Raw genomic sequence first — 19,818 nt, forward strand, 5'->3', positions numbered from 1 at the left:
AACTTTAATCAGATGTCATATATATTTATCAGGTACTGGTGATTGAATTGTGGACAAAAGAATTCTCATAGAGTGGACAGGACTATAACTACTTAACCTCAAGTGTGGTAATGTGGCAATAACTATCAATATCAACATTTAAATGCATATATTATCTGACCATTCATTCTAATATCATAGGAACAATGCTATCCCTATAAAATTATATTTATTATACATAAAACATATATTAATCAGAGTATTATTTGCCTTATGAAAAGTTTAGCAATCACATTAATAAAAATGTACACATTAATTTCACTATAAATTTATAAAGAGAACTGTGCACCATAAGAAAAATTATATATGACTGGGCTTCTGACTGGGCTTCTGACTGGGCTTCCCAGGTGGCACAGTGGGAATCTGGTTGCCAGTGCAGGAGACGCAGAAGACACGAGCTTGATCCTGGGTCAGGAAGATCCCCTGGAGTATGAAATGGCAACCCACTCCAGCATTCTTGCCTGGGAAATTCCTCGGACAGAGGGGACTGGCAGGCTATAGTATATGGGATCTCAAAGAGTCAGAAACTACAAGCGACTGATCATGTATGTACAAAATACATGGACTTGTATGGAAACATCTTCAAGATGCTGCATAGTAAAAGCAAGTGTTACATATATAGAAAGAAGCAAATATATGTATGTTAATTACACTTGCATTTGCAAAGATTATTACCAGATGAAAAGAAACAAATTTAGGGCCAACAGCTAGGGCTGGAAAATGCTGAGAAAAAAATAGGAAATTCATGTGCCCTGCATACCATATGGTTTGGTTTACATTTACGCTGTTTATTGATATCTCTTTTACTTCAAATCTTCTTGTAAATAGGAGAGTATTAAGTTAAAGATTTTGTGCATAATGCCACAGAAGTATAATAAAAAAAGACGATATATATAAATAAATATTTTAAATTTTATAAATAAAAAAGTTCATTTAAATGATGAGTGTAAATAAAAATCCTGTCCTGAAAAAGAGTTGTTGTTATTCAACCTCTAAGTCCAACTCTGTGCTTCTCCATGAACTGCAATATCGTTTTTGCTCTTTTTTTCATGAAACAGAGTGAAAAATATGAATCCATAAATTGGTTGGGCTTCCCAGGTGGCTCTAGTGGTAAAGAACTCAGCAGCCAATGCAGGAGACATAAGAGATGCCAGTTCATTCCCTGGGTCAGGAAGATCCCCTGGAGGAGGGCATGGCAACCCACTCTAGTATTCTTGCCTGGAGAATCCCATGGACAGAGGAGCCTGGTGGGCTACAGTCCCTAGGGTCACATAGACTCGGACATGACTGAAGCGACTGAGCATACACAAATTAGTTAAAAATCAGTGCAATAATTTTCTCATGAATTCATTATACATTTTTTTTTTTTTTGCTATATAGGTTTTATGCCATTCTGGGTATAGTTATAAACAAGTAACTATAGACCTTACATTCTAGTAAGCAGAAAAACTGTTATTAATAGAACAGATGTATAATTGCAATCTTTAATGATAATTATCATAAATTTGTTCAAGAAAAAAAATCAGAATCAAATTTTAAAATGGCTTCCCTGGTAGCTAATATTGTAAAGAATCTTCCTGCAATGGGGGAGACCTGGATTCGATCGCTGGGTTGAGAAGATCACATGGAGGAGAGCGTGGCAATTCACTCCAGTATCCTTGTCTGGAGAATCCCTGTGGACAGAGGGGCCTGGCCGGCTACAGTCCATGCAGTTGCAAGCAGCTGACATGACTGAGTGACTGAGCACAAATGCTTCTGCATTCAAAGGAAATGTCCCCTGATGTCAAATGACACCTTTCATAGTAATCAGTGCACTTACTTAAAATGAGATATGATGTTCCTTCTCCAGAGCTTCTTCATAGCACTAGTTAACTCAGAGTTTCTTAGGCTGTAGATTAATGGGTTCAGCATGGGGCTTATGACTGTATAAAACACACTCACAGATTTGTCAATGGGGAAGGTCTTAGCAGGTCTTGCATTTACAAATATAGAGGGAACAAAAAAGCAGACAACCACAGTGATGTGGGAAACACAGGTCTGGAGGGCTTTCCGCCTCCCTTCCTGACTCAGGTTCTTTAGAGAGTGCAGGATGACTCCGTAGGAGACGAGTAAGAGCAGAAAACCAAGAGTGCAGATCAGTCCTCCATTGGCCACAACTAAGATGCCAGTGACATAGGTGTCAGTACAGACGAGTTTCAGTAAAGGGAACATGTCACACATAAAGTGATCAATGACATTGGGGCCACAGAATGGGAGCCTATAAACAGTGCTGAGTTGAATCACTGAGTGCAGAAAACCTCCAACCCAGGACACCACCAGCAGCGCAACACACACCCTCTGCCTCATGATCACCAGATAATGCAAGGGCTTACAGATGGCCACGTAGCGGTCATAGGCCATCACCAGCAGAAGTAGGATCTCAGATCCACCAAAAATGTGCTCTGTAAACAATTGAGTCATGCAAGATTCAAATGATATGATTTTTTCCCCTAAAAACAAGTCTGAAATCATTCTAGGTGTAATACAAGAAGAGTAAGTGACATCCATAAATGATAAGCTAGCAAGAAAAAAGTACATCGGTGAGTTCAGGGTCTTACTGACAGTTATAGTCAGGATAATGAGCAGGTTGCCCATCAGGGTCCAAATGTAGAAGAACAGGAACATAACAGAAAGTAGCTTCTGCTCCTTTGGATTCTGAGTGAGGCCCAGGAGGACAAAGTGAGTTACATTGTTCCTTGGTTCCATCCAGTCTGGACAGAAGCTGAGTTCAGGTATTAGAAGTAGTTGGTCTAAAAGACAAGGGGAAAAACACTTAAATTAAAAAAAAAAAAAAAAAAACACTTAAAGGGGAAAACACTTAAATGCACAATTATTTATTTACACATTCACTTGAAGAATGTATGCAGAACATCTATTTGTATCTAATATGTCACGGACATTTTGATTACAAGTTGAGTAAGGCGTAGTTTCTTTCCCTCAGTGATATGGTACACAACAAGGGATCAGGCAATTCCAGACCCAAGTTATAGATGCCATTAATATTTGGCTTCCCTGGTGCTCAGATGGTGAAGAATCTGCCCGCAGTGCAGGAGACCTAGGTTTGATCCCTGGATTGTTAACATCCACAGGAGGAGGAAATGGCAACCCACTCCGTTATCTTGCCTGGAAAATTCCATGGAGAGAGGAGCCTGGAAAATTATAGTCCAAGCGGTCACAAAGACTCAGACATGACTGAGCAACTTTATTATTTTTTTTCTTAATGAATATCACACAGTGCTTAGGATCACAGGTCCCTCAGATGGTAAAAGCATCTGCCTACAATGAGGGAGACCCAGGTTTGATCCCTGGGTCGGGAAGATCCCCTGGAGAGGAAATAGCAACCCACTCCAGTACTCTTGCCTGGAAAACCCCATGGACGAAGGAACCTGGTAGGCTACAGTCCATGGGGTCACAAAGAGTTGGACATGAATGAATGACTTCACTTTCACTTTCCTTCACTTTAGGAGTATATCAAACTGTAATCAAAGAAGGCTTCCTGGAGTAAGCAATGCTTTGGTTGAGCTTTTAAAAAATTGAAAGCATAAAATAGATGGGAGAGAATTCCATGAAAAAGTGCATCACTTCCAGAGTCAGAAAGTATAATAAATGAGATCCACTTAAGGTAATTTACAGTGTAGATAGATCAAACTGTGAACAGAAGATCCTTGTCCTGAACTGTCTCAAACCTCACTGACACTTCTTAGGTCTTTAGGTGGATATTTCCCTTTTCTTGACCAGTAAATGCTACCACAGTCTAATTTTGGGTCAGTCCCTGTTTCTCCCCTAATTTTCAAACATGTGTAAGGCTGCATATTGTCACCCTGGTTATTTAACTTATATGCAGAGTACATCATTAGAAACACTGGACTAGATGAAGCACAAGCTGGAATCAAGATTTCCGGGAGAAATATCGATAACCTCAGATATGCAGATGACACCACCCTTATAGCAGAGAGTGAAGAAGAATTATAGAGCCTCTTAATGAAAGTGAAAGAGTAGAGTGGAAAAGTTGGCTTAAAACTCAACATTCAGAAAACTAAGATCCTGGCATCTGGCCCCATCACTTCATGGCAAATAGATGGGAAAACAGTGGAAACATTGATAAACTTTATTTTGGGGGCTCCAATATCGCTGTAAATGATGATTGCATCCCTGAAATTAAAAGACATTTGCTCCTTGGAAGAAAACTTGTGACCAAAATAGACAGCATATTAAAAAGCAGAGACAATAAATTTGCCAACAAACCGATCCATTTAGTCAAAGGTATGGTTTTTCCAGTGGTCATGTATGGATGTGAGAGTTGGACTATAAAGAAAGCTGAGCACTGAACAATAGATGCTTTTGAACTGTGGTGTTGGAGAAGACTCTTGAGAGTCCGTTGGACTGAAAGGAGATCCAACCAGTCCATCCTAAAGGATATCAGTTCTGAATATTCACTGGAAGGATTGATGCTGAAGCTGAAACTCCAATATTTTGGCCACCTGATGTGAAGAAGTGACTCATTGGAAAAGACCCTGATGCTGGGAAAGATTGAAGGTGGGAGTAGAAGGGGACAACAGAGGATGAGATGGTTGGATAGTATCACCAACTCAATGGACATCAGTTTGAATAAACTCCAGGAGTTGGTGATGGTCAGGGAGGCCTGGCATGTTGCAGTCCATGGGATCACAGTGTGGGACACAACTGAGCAACTGAACTGATATGCAACATCTCTAATTTCGGCATAGTTTACTGGCAATGTAGTATTTACAAAGCTAACTTTTAAAAGTTCTACTATAAATATAAGCATTGTCTATACAAAATTTCAACAGGTGCTCCTTTTTTATCTATTAAATCTTATTATTTTCCATGTTATTGTTCAGACAAAAATTTCAATGCTCTTCACTCATTGATACTCTCATAAAAATTTAATAATTCCCATTTGCTCTATTTTCAAAATATATCACAAGTTTGATCATATCCTACTTCTTAATTTCTTCCTGGTCTACTGCTGTAGCCTCCTGCCAAATCTCTCCATGTTTATTCTGGCCTCCAAAAACTGATTCCCTTGAAGCAGCCCAAATTGTCCTTTTAAATTTTATTCTGATGACATCATCCTGCTGCTGAAAATTCTTAACTATATATTCCAATCACAGACCCAAAGTTTAATGTACCACATTTAATGTTTAGAGTAATAAGAACTGGAATTCCCATTTTATAATGGAAGAAACTAATGCTCAGAATATCTTATTCATTTCCCTCAAATCACATATTTTTAAGGGTTACATCTAGAACTGAATCTGTTTGATTGATTTCAAAGTATTATAATTTCTTTTACAATAAAGAACATTCCATGCTTGTGAGTTTGGTTCCCATGATTTACCATTAGTCTTACCTTTAGAAGCTTCTTCAGAATCTAAATGATGCCTTTAAGTTACTTGTAAACACTAAGAATTATTTTTCATCCAGTTTGACAACAGAGAGCAAAAGGTTGCTTTATTATTTGAAGATAAATTTGATTTCATTTGGCTGTCTGTCCATTTTCTTCATGGAGTCTCATGATTATTCAAGTTATTTATATGTGCAGTGTAGATTATTTGAAAGGAATTCCTGGGTACATACAGAAAAACAAAAGTTTATCAAATTATAAATTTATCAAAATGACCAAGAAATCCTGTATATACATAAAAGATATCAAGTAGCCATCTCCCAGCAAAATTTTTCACAAGTAACTTTTTTCTACTAACTTGAAAAAGAAAAATAGCACAATAATGACCAGGTTGCCCATCAGGGTCAAAATGTAGAAGAACAAGAATGTAACAAAAAGGACCTTCTGTTCCTTTGGATTCTGTGTGAGGCCCAGGAGGACAAAGTAAGTTACATTGTTCCTTGGTTCCATCCAGTCTGGACAGAAGCTGAGTTCAGGTATTAGAAGCAGTTGGTCTAAAAGACAAGGGGGAAAAAATTTAAATTGAAAATCATGCTATGGCAGGTGGGAAAATACACAACATATCTGTTCACTGGAGTAAAATGACTGGGTTTATATATTAACCTTGATTGTCTTTAGTCTCATGACGATTCTTTTTTTCTCATGAAGTTCTCATTCTTATGAAGAGTTTTTCCCATGTTGGACCTTTCTGACATAAATTATATGACTTGTCCAATAAAAACTTTGCATATAGATGATCTTTATAAACTTTGGGGAAAGTCCCAGTGAATTAATTAAATAAGAATCAGTCTTGGATATATTCCAGTTCTAAGACTCAATGATAATTGCAGCTGGAAGGGATGAAATATCTATCCCATAATCTTCACGCCTAAGGGTAAGAAGATGCTATCCACTTAGTAACAGGCATTGAGTTTTCCTGAGGTCTTTTCTTAGGCTTAAAATATGACTTAAAAAAAATCACATGAATATCTTTCAAAATCTTAGGTCAACTAATCTGGCCAGCTAGCATGACAGAATGAGAAGGGCTAAACAACCAAATGCTATTTTAAGATGTAATTTAATCACCTTAAATTTTGGTTAGATATATGAAAGCTATATCAGAAAACACAGCTAAATGCCTTAAAATAAAATATGTAGTAGCTAATTTTAAATTCACCATTGTGAAAAAAAAAATTCACCATCATGGGTATCTGGTTTGTTAAGATCTTTTATGTATAGATCTCATGTGCATTCTTGCCACATTTTCTTAATATCTTCTGCTTCTATTAGGTCCATAATATTTCTGTCCTTTATTGTGCCGATCTTTTCAAGAAATATTCCCTTGGTATTTCTAATTTTTTTTTGAAGAGATCTCCAGTCATTCTCATACTATTAATCTCCTTTATTTCTTTGCATTGATAACTTAGGAATGCTTTATCTCCCCTTGCTATTCTTTGGAACTAGCTATTCTTTGGAATTAAGAAAAGATGGCAAGAATACACAGAAGAATTGCACAAAAAAGATTTTCATGATCCAGATAACCACAACGGTGTGATCACTCACCTAGAACCAGAAATCTTGGAATGCAAAGTCAAGTGAGCCTTAGGAATCATCACTACAAACAAAGCTAGTGGAGGTGATGGAATGCCAGTTGAGCTATTTTAAGACCAAAAAGATGACACTGTTAAAGTGCTGCACTCGATATGCCAGCAAATTTGTAATACTCAGCAGTGGTCACAGGACTGAAAAACCTCTTTTCATTCCAATCCCAAAGAAAGGCAATGCCAAAGAATGTCCAAACTACCATACACTTGACTCATCTCACACGCTAACAAAGTAATGCTCAAAATTCTCCAAGCCAGGCTTCAGCAATACGTGAACCGAGAACGTCCAGATGTTCAAGCTGGATTTAGAAAAGGCAGAGGAACCAGAGATCAAATTGCCTACATCTGTTGGATCATCAAAAAACCCAAGAAAGTTCCAGAAAAACATATACTTCTGCTTTATTGACTATTGCAAAGCCTTTGACTGTGTGGATCATAATAAACTGGGGAAAATTCTGAAAGAGATGGGAATACCAGACCACCTGACCCGCCTCCTGAGAAATCTGTATGCAGGTCAAGAAGCAACAGTTAGAACTGGACATGGAACAACAGACTAGTTCAAATTTGGGAGAGGAGTACATCAAGGCTGTATATTGTAACACTGCTTATTTAACTTCTATGCAGAGTACATCATGCATAATGCCAGGCTGGATGAAGCACAAGGTGGAATCAAGATTTCCAGGAGAAATATATAAAACATCAGACATGCAGATGACACCACCTTTATGGAAGAAAGCAAAGAGAAACTGAAGAGCCTCTTGATGAAAATGAAATAAGAAAGTGAAAAAGCTGGCTTAAAACTCAACATTCAAAAAAATAAGATCTTGGGATCCGGCCACATCATTTCATGGCAAGTAGATGGGGAAACAATGGAATCAGTGACAGACTTTATTTTCTTGGTCTCCCAAATCACTACAGATGGTGACTGCAGCAATGAAATTAAAATACACTTGCTTCTTGGAAGAAAAGCTATGACCAACCCAGACAGCAGATTAAAAAGCAGAGACATTACTTTGCCAACAAATATCCGTCTGGTCAAGGCTATGGTTTTTCCAGTGGTCATGTATGGATGTGAGAGTTGGACTGTGAAGAAAAACTGAGCGCCGAAAAAATTGATGCTTTTGAACTGTGGTGTTGGAGAAGACTCTTGAGAGTCTCTTGGACTACAAGGAGATCCAACCAGTCCATCCTAAAGGAGATCAGTGCTGGGTGTTCATTAGAAGGACTGATGCTGAAGCTGAAACTCCAATATTTTGGCTACCTCATGTGAAGAGTTGACTCATTGGAAAAGACCCTGATGCTGGGAGGAATTGGGGGCAGGAGGAGAAGGGGACGACAGAGGGTGAGATGGCTGGATGGAATCACTGACTCAATGGATGTGAGTTTGAGTAAACTCCGGGAGTTAGTGATGGACAGGGAGGCCTGTCATGCTGCAATTCATGGGGTCGTAAGGAGTCGGACACGACTGAGCAACTGAACTGAACTGAACTGAGAACCACACAAGACTTACATTTGAAAAATAATACTTTATACTTAAGAAGTGCAAGAATACTGCATATTTTTGGATAGGAAAATAATTGAAAAGATAACAATTATTCCCCAACATTATCTATGAAGTCAATTCAATCCCAATAAATATCACCATCTAAGCTTAAAACAAAAGCAAAACAAAAGTAACTCACAAGAGCTCTACCTGGAAAAATCTAAAATTTTCATAGAAAATTATATAGCTTCACTATATTAAAAAATGTGTGCCTGCTCGTCCTATTCCAGATTTTAATGGAAAGCTGTAAACTTTTAAATGTGAGTGTATTAGCTGTGGATCTCTCACATTTGGACAGTATCATGTTGAGTTGCACTCCTATTTGCAGCTTATTAAAAGTATTTTTATGAAATGATGTGAAAGTTTATATGATCATAAATAACTCAAGGAGAAATTAAGGAAACAATTCCACTACAACATCAAAAAGAATAAAATGGTTAAGAGTAAGCTTAACCAAGGAGACAATAGTCTTGTAAATTGAAAACTATAAGCATTACTCAGAGATATTATAGAACACACACATATATGGGAAGACATTTATGAGCTGGAATATTTAACAGTATTAAGAAATTAATACTACCTCAAGTGATCTAAAATATAGTGCAATCCCTATCAAAACACCAAAAATATTTTAGCAAAAATAGAAAAATCCATGCTAAAATTCATGTGGAATCTCAAGGACTACAAACTGCCAAAGCAATATTGAAAAAGAAGTTAGAGATCTCATACTTCCACATGTTAAAAAATTGCAAAGCTATAGTAGTCACAGCACCCATATTGGAATAAAGATTAATAACAGATTAATGCAATATAATAGACAGCCTAGAAATAAATCTCTAAATATGTATTTAATAAATTTCTAAAAGGGTGTCAAGAACATTTAATGGAAAAAGGGTTTTATATGACACTAGTTGAAAAAGGCAGTCACAAACACACACAAAAGCAGATTTTGTGTGATTCCACTAACAGAGGCAAATAAAATAGATTCATAGACAAAGTAGAATAGAGGTTTCCTGGGTTTCTGTGAGTGAAAATGGAAAGTTTTCTTTAATAGTTGTGGACTTTCAGTTTGTGAAGTTGGACTAGTTGGCGAGATAGACATTAGTAACATTTACACAATAACGTGAGTTAAATTAATACTACCTTAAGATGGTGAAAATTGTAAATTTTATTATGTAACAGTTCAGTCACGCAGTCATATCCGACTCTTTGCGACCTCATGAAATGCGCCACGCCAGCCTTCCCTGTACATCACCCAATTCCTGTCCATTCCCAAATCCCAGAGCTTGCTCAAACTCATGTCCACTGAGTTGATAATGCCATCCAACCACCTCATCCTCTGTCGTCCCCTTCTCCTCCCAACTTCAATCTTTCCCAGCATCATGGTCTTTTCCAATGAGTCACTTCTTTGCATCAGGGGGTCAAAGTATTGGAGTTTCAGCTTCAGCATCTGTTCTTCCAATGAATATTCAAGACTGATTTCCTTTAGGACGGATTGGTTGGATCTCTTTGCAGTCCAAGGGACTTGAAAGAGTCTTCTTCGACACCATAGTTCAAAAGCATCAATTGTTGACACTCAGCTTTCTTTATTGTCCAACTCTCACATCCATACATGACTACTGGAAAAACTATAGTTTGACTAGACGGACCTTTGTTGGCAAAGTAATGTCACTGCATTTTAATATGCTGTCTAGCTTGGTCATAGTTTTCTTCCAAAGAACAAGCGTCTTTTAATTTCAGGGCTGCAGTCACCATCTGCAGTGATTTTGGAACCCAAAAAATTAAGTATCTCCCTGTTTCTTTTGTTGCCCCATCTATTTGCCATGAAGTGATGGCATTGAATCCCATGATGTTAGTTTTTCAAATGTTGAGGTTTTTTATTGTTTTTTCTTTAAGCAGTTCTGTTTATTAGACTTGTAGGTTTTTTCTGCTGTTTTAACTCTTGTAAGTGGCACAACTGTGAACATCTTTTGTTTCATTAATTTTTTATTTTTATTTTTTAATTAATTTGTTTGTTTTAATTGAGGCTAATTAATGTTGAATTTTAAGCCAGCATTTTCACTCTCCTCTTTCACTTTCATCAAGAGGCTCTTTAGTTCTTCTTCGCTTTCTGCCATAAGTGTGGTGTCATCTGCGTATCTGAGGTTATTAATATTTCTCCTGGCAATCTTGATTCCAGCGTGTGTTTCATCCAGCCCAGTGTTTCTCATGATGTACTCTGCATATAAGTTAAATAAGCAGGGCAACAATATGTAGCCTTGATGTCCTACTTTCCCAATTTGGAACCAGTTCTTTGTTCCATGTCTGGTTCTAACTGTTGCTTCTTGACCTGCATACAGATTTCTCAGAGGCTAGGGTATTCCCATCTCTTGAAGAATTTTCCACAGTTTCTTGTGATCCACACAGTCAAAGGTTTTGGCATTGTCAATAAAGCAGAAGTTGATATTTTTCTGGAACTCTCTCGCTTTTTCGATGATCCAGCAGATTTTGGCAATTTGATCTCTGTTTCCCCTGCCTTTTCTAAATCCAGCTTGAACATCTGGAATTTCACAGTTCACGTATTGTTGAAGCCTGGCTTGGAGAATTTTGAGGATTACTTTGCTAGCAGGTGAGATGAGCGCAACTGGGAGGTAGTTTGAACATTCTTTGGCATTGTCCTTCTTTGGGATTGGAGTGAAATCTGACCTTTTCCAGTCCTGTGGAAAATATAAATTTATTATGCATACTAGACCATAATTTAAAAAAACAAATTTAAGAACTAAGGTCACCTCATTAATTGATTTATGATGTGAATCTGGACTAAAGTACAATAGACAAATAACCCGATAGCCCCAAATATATGCAAATATCATTGGTTTCAGATACACATGGGTAATTTGTTTAAGAGACAAATATGTCAATCCAATAGAGAAGGAAATGGCAACCCACTCCAGTATTCTTGACTAAAAAATTCCATGGACAGAGCAGCCATGGTGGGCTACAGTCTACGAAATCACAGTAGGACACAGCTAAGCAACTAACACTTTCATTTTCGTGTCAATCCAATGACAAACTAGTAATTAGAACCTCTAGCTTTAAATTTTCAGTTTATATTTCAGTATAGTTGATTAACAATGTGTTAGGTGCAGGTGTACTGCAAGGTGATTCAGACATATATGTATATAGATAGTTAGATAGATGTGTGTATATATATACACCTGTATCAATTTTTTCTCAATTATTTTTCATTTAAACTTTTACAAAATAGTGAGTAGAGTTCCCTGTGTTATATAGTATGTCTTGTTGACTATCTACTTTAAATATAGTAACATATATTTGTCAATCTCAAATTTTTTTATAATCAATTCAGCAAATATTAAGTACCTACCATGGACTAGGCACTGTTCTATGTACTCAGGATGCATCAAAAAGGAAAGGAGACCCAAAAAAAGCCTGGGTGAGAAAGAAAGAAATGAAATCCAAATTTTTTATTTTGAAGTTTCAAAATCAGGTTTTGGTTGTAAATTAGAAAACATATTTGAAGGATTTTATGCTCCTCCAGATACATTCAGAATGCCTGGTTATGCATGGGGAAGAGGGGATTTTATAAAGTGAAGGTCCCTCTCTACAAAGTCCCTCTCTACAAAGCAGTGGAAATATACACAACACAGATTATACACCAGAGACTGGGCTTAAACTCTACCCTGCAAAGAAAGGCACCAAAGTGACTGATGTATCCCTTATTGGGAAGAATTTACTCTCAGAGTGACAGGGATTAGTATGCGCTATGTAGAAGAGTGACAGCCTAAAGAGAAATTGTATTGAGTCATAATAAAATAAACATGTTTGCATTTCAAAAAGTAAAGTCTCTATAGTTATATAAAAGTTATATAAAGTTATAAGTTTTATAGTTATATAAAAGTTATAAAAAACTTCTCTTTTTTTTTTCTTTTTTTTATTATTTGTTAGCTAGGTTTTCTTTGTATGTTTTTCCTGGTATTGTTTGTTTGTTTCTGGTCATGCCATGTGAATTGGGGGATCCTACTTTTACCAGGGACTGAATCTAAGCCCTAGGCAATGAAAGTCTGTAGTCCCAACCACTGGAAACCCAGAGAATCTCAGAACCATAATGAATTCTGAACTGGGCAGTATATAAATTTAAATACAATTTTCATAATGGTTAGTGATTTCCTGACTGGACCTTACCCCTGGGTACTTATATGTCAAAATCAACATACTTTTGATAAGCAATATTCAGTTGGCCCTGAACCATAAAATTGTATTCATTTACTATTCACCATTTAAAATACAAAGCCATTTCATATTGTTATGACTATTTCCCAGGCCACATTTTCACTCCAAATTTCCTCATAGCATTTTTTCACCTCTGGATTTCTGAGTGAGTAAGTTTAAGAAGTTTAACAAAGGAGTTATCATGATATAAAATGAGCCACGCCTTCAGGGCAAATAAGCAGGGCACAAAGATTACGATGACCACAGTGATGTGGAAGACACAGGTGGAGAGGACTTTGCATCTCCCCTCCAACCTATAGGTCTCTATGCAGCACAAGCTGACCACATGGGAGACCATCAGGGGGAAAATATTTAACCGATAAATGAACCCACTGTTAGCAGCAAGAGAGACCAAGGGTGTGAGAGTCCATGCAGACAGGTTCCAGTAAAGGGTTTAATTCACATGTGGATGGTTGGTGACATGGGAGCCGCAGACAGGCAGCAACACCATGAAGAGCATCTGGGTGATTGCAAGGGCAATCCTGTAGCTCCCATACCTGAAAGAGTGAGCCACATCCCTTCCTGTTCTGTGAAACCATCATGTCACTCATGATATGATGGTTTTGAAAAGTTGCTGCTACGAGCCGGGAACAACACTGGGATTCGTGGCTTCCAGAGGAGAGGAATTCAATCCAGGGCCAGAGACAAGGCTTGATCACTTGGAGCTTTCTGTGTAACAAGGTTTTATTAAAGTATAAAAGAGACAGTGAAATCTTCTGACATAGACATCAGAAGGGGACAGATAGATTGCCCCCTTGCTAGTTTTTAGCAAGAAGTTATATGCCTATTCAGTTCAGTTCAGGTCAGTCTGTCAGTCGTGTCCGACTCTTTGTGATCCCATGAATCACAGCACGCCAGGCCTCCCTGTCCATCACCAACTCCCGGAGTTTACTCAAATTCATGTCCATCAAGTCGGTGATGCCATCCAATCATCTCATCCTCTGTCATCCCCTTCTCCTCCTGTCCCCAATCCCTCCCAGCATCAGGGTCTTTTCCAATGAGTCAACTCTTCGCATGAGGTGGCCAAAGTACTGGAATTTCAGCTTCAGCATCAGCCCTTCTAATGGACACCCAGGACTGATCTCCTTTAGGATGGACTGGTTGGATCTCCTTGCAGTCCAACAGACTCTCAAGAGTCTTCTCCAACACCACAGTTCAAAAGCATCAATTCTTTGGCGCTCAGTTTTCTTCACAGTCCAACTCTCACATCCATACATGACCACTGGAAAAACCATAGCCTTGACTATGCAGACCTTTAGCAAGTTCTTAAATAGAGAAAGGAAATGACTGAAAACTGAGAGAGTTGCAACAGGCCCCTAACCCACAACATGCATTTTGAGATAGCATTGGCTTTTTCACTCTCCTCTTTCACTTTCATCAAAATACTACAAGTAGATTAAAAAGGTAAAAACATATAACCAGAAAATGTTAGTTACATATTCAATGGTAAAAAGATTTTTTTTTCTTCCTTCTATTTTATTTTTTAAATTAGGAAAGTAAGATAACACATTTACAGGAGACTTGGAAAATGCAGAACAAAGTTACACATAGTTCCATTGTGTGCGTGCTGGGTGCTCACTCAGTCATGCCCAATTCTTTGTGACCTCATGGACTGTATCCCATGAAGCTCATCTGTCCATGGGATTTTCCAGGCAAGAGCACTGTAGTGGGTTGCCATACCCTCCTCCAAGGGATCTTCCAAACCCAGGGATGGAATCCACATCTCCTGTGTTTCCTGCATTGCAGGCAGGATTCTTTACCTGCTGAGCCATCAGGGAAGTTCATAGTTCCACTATATATTACAATTATTTTTTTAAGTACATACATTAACATTGTTAGTTGGAATTTCAATATCAAAACTCAAAAATTAATAACACACTCTAATGAGTGGGTTCTTCATAGCAAGTGGCCAAAAGTATTGGAACTTCAGCTTCAGAATCAAAAAGAAAAAAGTGAAAAAATACAAATCAAACAAAACATATGGAAAAATGCCCAAACTCAATTATATCAAAAGGGTAGTGGTTAAAATGTAAAATGAACTTTAATCAGTTATCATAAACATTTATCAGGGACTGGTCTTGAGAAGGTGGACAAAAGACTTCTCATAGACAGTGTACAGGACAGTAGCTCTTAGGACAATCTCAAGAACGGTAGTTTGCAATAACTATCAATGTCAGCACTCTAAATTCATGTACTACTCTACCACTGATTCAAATATCACAGCTACAGTTCTATGCCTATGAGCTAGATTTGTACATACTCAAAACCATATATTCATTGGAAAGTTATTTGTCATAGAAAAATTTAGCAGCCACATGAAGAGAAATGGACATACTAATTTTAGTATAAAATTATGAGGAGTACTGTGCAGCATAAGAAAGGTTATGAGATATATATGGACTCCTACAAAAACATTTTTTCAAGACATTGCATAGTAAAAGCAAGGATTATATATATAGAGAGTAACAAATATTCATATGTTAAACACATTTGCATTTGCAAAGATTATTGTCAAATGAAAATTAAGAAACAAAATCAGGGGTTACATTTATGAAGACCAGAAAATGCTGAGAAAAAAATAGGAAATTTGGAAATTTATTTGAGACTTAATCCTATATTGTTTGGGCTTCATGGATAGGTCAGTTGTTAAAGAATCCACCTGCAATGCAGGAGACCTCGGTTCAACTCCTGGGGTGGGAAGATCCGCTGTAGAAGGGATAGGATACCCACTCCAGTATTCTTGGGCTACACTTGTGTCTCAGCTGGTAAAGAATCTGCCTGCAATGCAGGAGACCTGGGTTCATCTCCTTGTTGGGAAAATCCCCTGGAGAAGGGAAAAGCTACCCACTCCAATATTTTGGCCTGGAGAATTCCATGGACTATACAGTCCATGGTGCTGCAATGAGTCAGTCATGACTAAGCAAATTTCACTTTCTTTCAATCCTATATTGTTTGGTTCTCATATAGGCTGTTAATTAATCCCCATTTTACTTCAAATCTTCTTGTAAACAGCAAAATATTTAACTTAAAATTTGGGGGCATAATGTGATGGAAACATAGCAAAGAAGACAATCTATATAACATAACAATTTTAAGTTATATAAATAAATGAGTTTACTTAAATGACAAGAATCTAAATAAAAATTACTCTGTGTCTCAACAAGAGTAAAAATGATAAAAGCATAAATGTTCTAAAATAAGTGTAACTATATAGTCATAACCTTGCAAATTAATTATATATTATTAATATCTTGCTGCATAGGCATTAAATCTTGCCAGCTACAGTGATAAATAGGTATTTATAGGCTTTATACTGTAGTACAGAGGAAAACTGTTTTAACAGCACAGTTGTATAACTATCTTTAATTATAACTATAGAAAAGTTTTTGCAAAAAAGAGAAATCAGAATCAAATTTTAAAATGACTTCTGCATTGTAAGGAAATGGACCCTGATGTCGAATGACTCCCGTCATGGTGGATGATGTACTTATTTAATATGAGATATGATGTTTCTTCTCCAGAGCTTCTTCATAGTATTAGTCAACTCAGAATTTCTTAGACTGTAGATTAATGGGTTTAGCATGGGACTGATGACTGTATAGAACACACTCAATAATTTGTCAATGGGGAAGGTCTTAGCAGGTCTTGCGTTTATGAAAATACAAGGAACAAAGAAAGAGACAACCACAGTGATGTGAGAACCACAGGTCTGGAGGGCTTTCCGCCTCCCTTCCTGACTCAGGTTCTTCAGAGAGTGCAGGATGACCCCATAGGAGACTAGTAAGAGCAGAAACCCAAGACTGCAGATCAGTCCTCCATTGGCCACAACTAAGACGCCAGTGACATAGGTGTCAGTACAGACGAGTTTTAATAATGGGAACATGTCACACATATAGTGATCAATGACATTGGGGCCACAGAATGGGAGCCTGTAAATAGTGCCAAGTTGAATTACTGAATGTAGAAAACCTCCAACCCAGGACACCATCAGCAGTAAAACACACACCCTCTGCCTCATGATCACCAGATAATGCAAGGGCTTACAGATGGCCACATAGCGGTCATAGGTCATCACCAGCAGAAGGAAGACCCCGGATCCAGCAAAAAAGTGCTCTGCAAACAGCTGGGTCATGCAAGATTCAAAGGTTATGATTTTTTCCCCAAAAAACAAGTATGAAATCAACCTGGGAGTAATAGAAGAGGAATAAGTGATATCCATAAATGATAAGCTAGCAAGAAAAAAGTACATTGGTGAGTTCAGGGTCTTATTAACGGTTACAGTCACAACAATGAGCAGGTTTCCCACCACAGTCAAAATATAGACGAGCAAGAACATAGCAGAAAGGACTCTCTGCCCCTTTGGATCCTGAGTGAGGCCCAGGAGGACAGAGTGAGTCACACTGCTCCTTGCTTCCACTTCGTCTGTACAGAAGCTGACTTCACCTCTGAGTAGCTTACCTCCAAAATGAAGGGGAAAACACTTAAAGACAGCAAAGACTTAAATGTTTGTCTTTTATTTATCCATTCATTAGAAGATATGCACGGAGCATCTATTTGTGTCCAATATGTCATGGACATTTTTATTACCAAGTTGAATAAGGCATAGTTCCTTTCCCTCTAGTGCTAGACACATAATGAGGAATCAGGCAATTCCAGACCCACGTAATAGATGCCATTAAATGAGTATCAATACAGGGCTAAGAGTCACAGTAGGAGTTTCTCAAACTAGAATCAGAGGAAGGCTTCCCAGTGGAAGCAATGCTGAAGCTGAGTTTTTAAAAATGCAAGAATAAAAAAGATGGGAAGAGAAGTTCATGAAGAGGTGCACCATTTATAAGGTCAAAAAAGTGCAATACTTGAGACCCGCTTAAGGTAATTTACATAATCAATATGAGTAGATCAAACAATAAGTAGAAGTTCGCTGTCCTGAAGTGTCTCAAACTGCACTGACACTTCTTAGGTCTTCAGGTGGACACTTCCCTTTTCCTGACCAACAAGCACTGCAACAATCTAAACTGAGTCCCCAGTCCCTAACTCTCCTCAAATTCTCAAGCATAGATATGTGCCATGCATGGGATTTCCCAGGCAAGAATACCAGGGTGGTTGCCATTTCCACCAAAGGATCTTCCCAATCCAGGGATCTAACCCTTATCTTCTGCCTCTCCTCCACTGGCAGGCGGATACTTTACCACCAAGCTGCCTATATGCAACATTTCTAATTTTGGACATCCGATTGATTGGCAATTTAATACTTATTAAAATTTTAAATTGTACACACTAAACATAATGGTTTCCTGTATAAAATTTAAAGAGGTGTTCTGTATTTATCTCATTAAATGCTATCATTTTCCATGTTATTTTTCAGACAAAAAAAATTTCAGTACTGTTCTCATTTACCAATTTCATAAAATCTTAATAAATCTTATCAACTCTACTTTCAAAATATATTACAAATATGATCATATCCAACTTCTTAATTTCTTCCTGCTCCACTGAAATAGCTTTCTACCAAGTCTCTCCAAAAAAATTGGAGAAAAATTTATTCTGGCCTCCAAAAATTTGGTTCTCCTGAAGCTGCCCAAATTGTTCTTTTTAATCTTATTCTGATAGCATCTCTCTTTTGCTCAAAGTTCCTGCAATATATTTCAAACATATACTCATATCTGAATATAACACATTTAATATTTACTGTAACAAGAACCGCAATCCTTATTTCATAACTGAAGAAGCTAAGGCTCAGAGCAACTAATTCAGTTTCCCAAGTCACATTTTTAAGTGATATACCTAGAGTTGAGTCTAAGTTTGACTTCAAAGTAACTTAATTTCTACAAAATAATTTCTCACAATTGGGAGACTGGTTCCCACTATTTACTGTTAGTTTTACCTTGTGGAGGCTTGTTCAGAATCTGAAGGATGACCTTAAATTACTCACAAACACTGAAATAATTTTTCATCCAGTTTGGCAACAGAGGGCAAAAAACTGCCTTATTACTTGAGAATATAGTTTATTTTGTTTGACTGTCTGTTCATTAACTTCATGGAGTCTTCTGATTATTCAGAAGGTTATTTTTATGTGCAGTATATATTACTTTAATGGAATTCCATGGTGCACAGAGAAAAGAAAAGTTTATTACCTTGGGAAATTTATCAAAATGACCAGGAAATTCTATATATACATAGAAGATATTAATTAGTCATTTTGAAGGGAAATTTTTCACAAGTAACTTATTCCTGCTAATGTAAAAAAAAAAAATGCATTTGACTTTTTATCCCTTTTCACTCTGTCATGTTAGCATGGACAGAGTAGTTGATTGAGATTTTGAAACAATTTCCTAACCTTTTTTAAGCCATGCCTTAAGTCTAAGAAAGGACCTTCTGAAAAATTTCTGTCACTCACTAAGCGGGCAGCATCTTCTTCCTGTTAGGGGTGAGGATCACAAGATATTCATCCCTTCCAGCTGCAATTATCATTGAGTCTTGGAATTGGCATGTGTCCAGGACTAATTCTTGCTTAATTAATTCACTGTGGTTTTCCCCAAAGTTTTAAAGGAAGTCTATATGTAAAGTTATTAATAGGTCAAAGCACAAAATTAGTGTCAGAAAGGTGCAACGTGGACAAAGAGCTCCAGAATCATGAAATGACTACAAATCAAGAATGAAATATCAGCTCAGTCGTTTAGCTTTAGTGAAATTATTTGTTATGTGTTTCCCTACCAGCCATAGCAAGATTGCTCCCTTTTACACAATATCCAATTTAATTATCATAAATTTGTTTTTATATATGTATATAAAATATCCAAAAACACAATTGAATGTATTAAAATTTTATATTTAGTAAATAATCCAATTATTAATGTTTCAAAAAGTTGACGATACCCGCATTTGACCAGCAACCATGCTATAAGTGAGGATAC

At 37.3% G+C, this 19,818-nt stretch overlaps 2 protein-coding genes across 2 annotated transcripts; both read right to left on the reverse strand.

Moving 5' to 3' along the window:
- Window positions 1-1,854: 1,854 nt before the first annotated feature.
- Window positions 1,855-2,784, reverse strand: LOC136175627 (olfactory receptor 4A47-like). The gene has a single exon (XM_065945879.1). It carries the CDS (start codon window positions 2,782-2,784, stop codon window positions 1,855-1,857), a length of 930 nt encoding a protein of 309 aa, XP_065801951.1.
- Window positions 2,785-16,391: 13,607 nt separating this feature from the next.
- LOC136175628 (olfactory receptor 4A47-like) lies at window positions 16,392-17,036 on the reverse strand. Its single transcript, XM_065945881.1, has one exon. The coding sequence runs from the start codon at window positions 17,034-17,036 to the stop codon at window positions 16,392-16,394; it is 645 nt and encodes a 214-aa protein (XP_065801953.1).
- Between the last annotated feature and the right edge of the window lie 2,782 nt (window positions 17,037-19,818).

This window comes from Muntiacus reevesi, chromosome 9 (assembly GCF_963930625.1).
Source record: "Muntiacus reevesi chromosome 9, mMunRee1.1, whole genome shotgun sequence".
In the NCBI taxonomy this organism is placed as follows: Eukaryota; Metazoa; Chordata; class Mammalia; order Artiodactyla; family Cervidae; genus Muntiacus; species Muntiacus reevesi.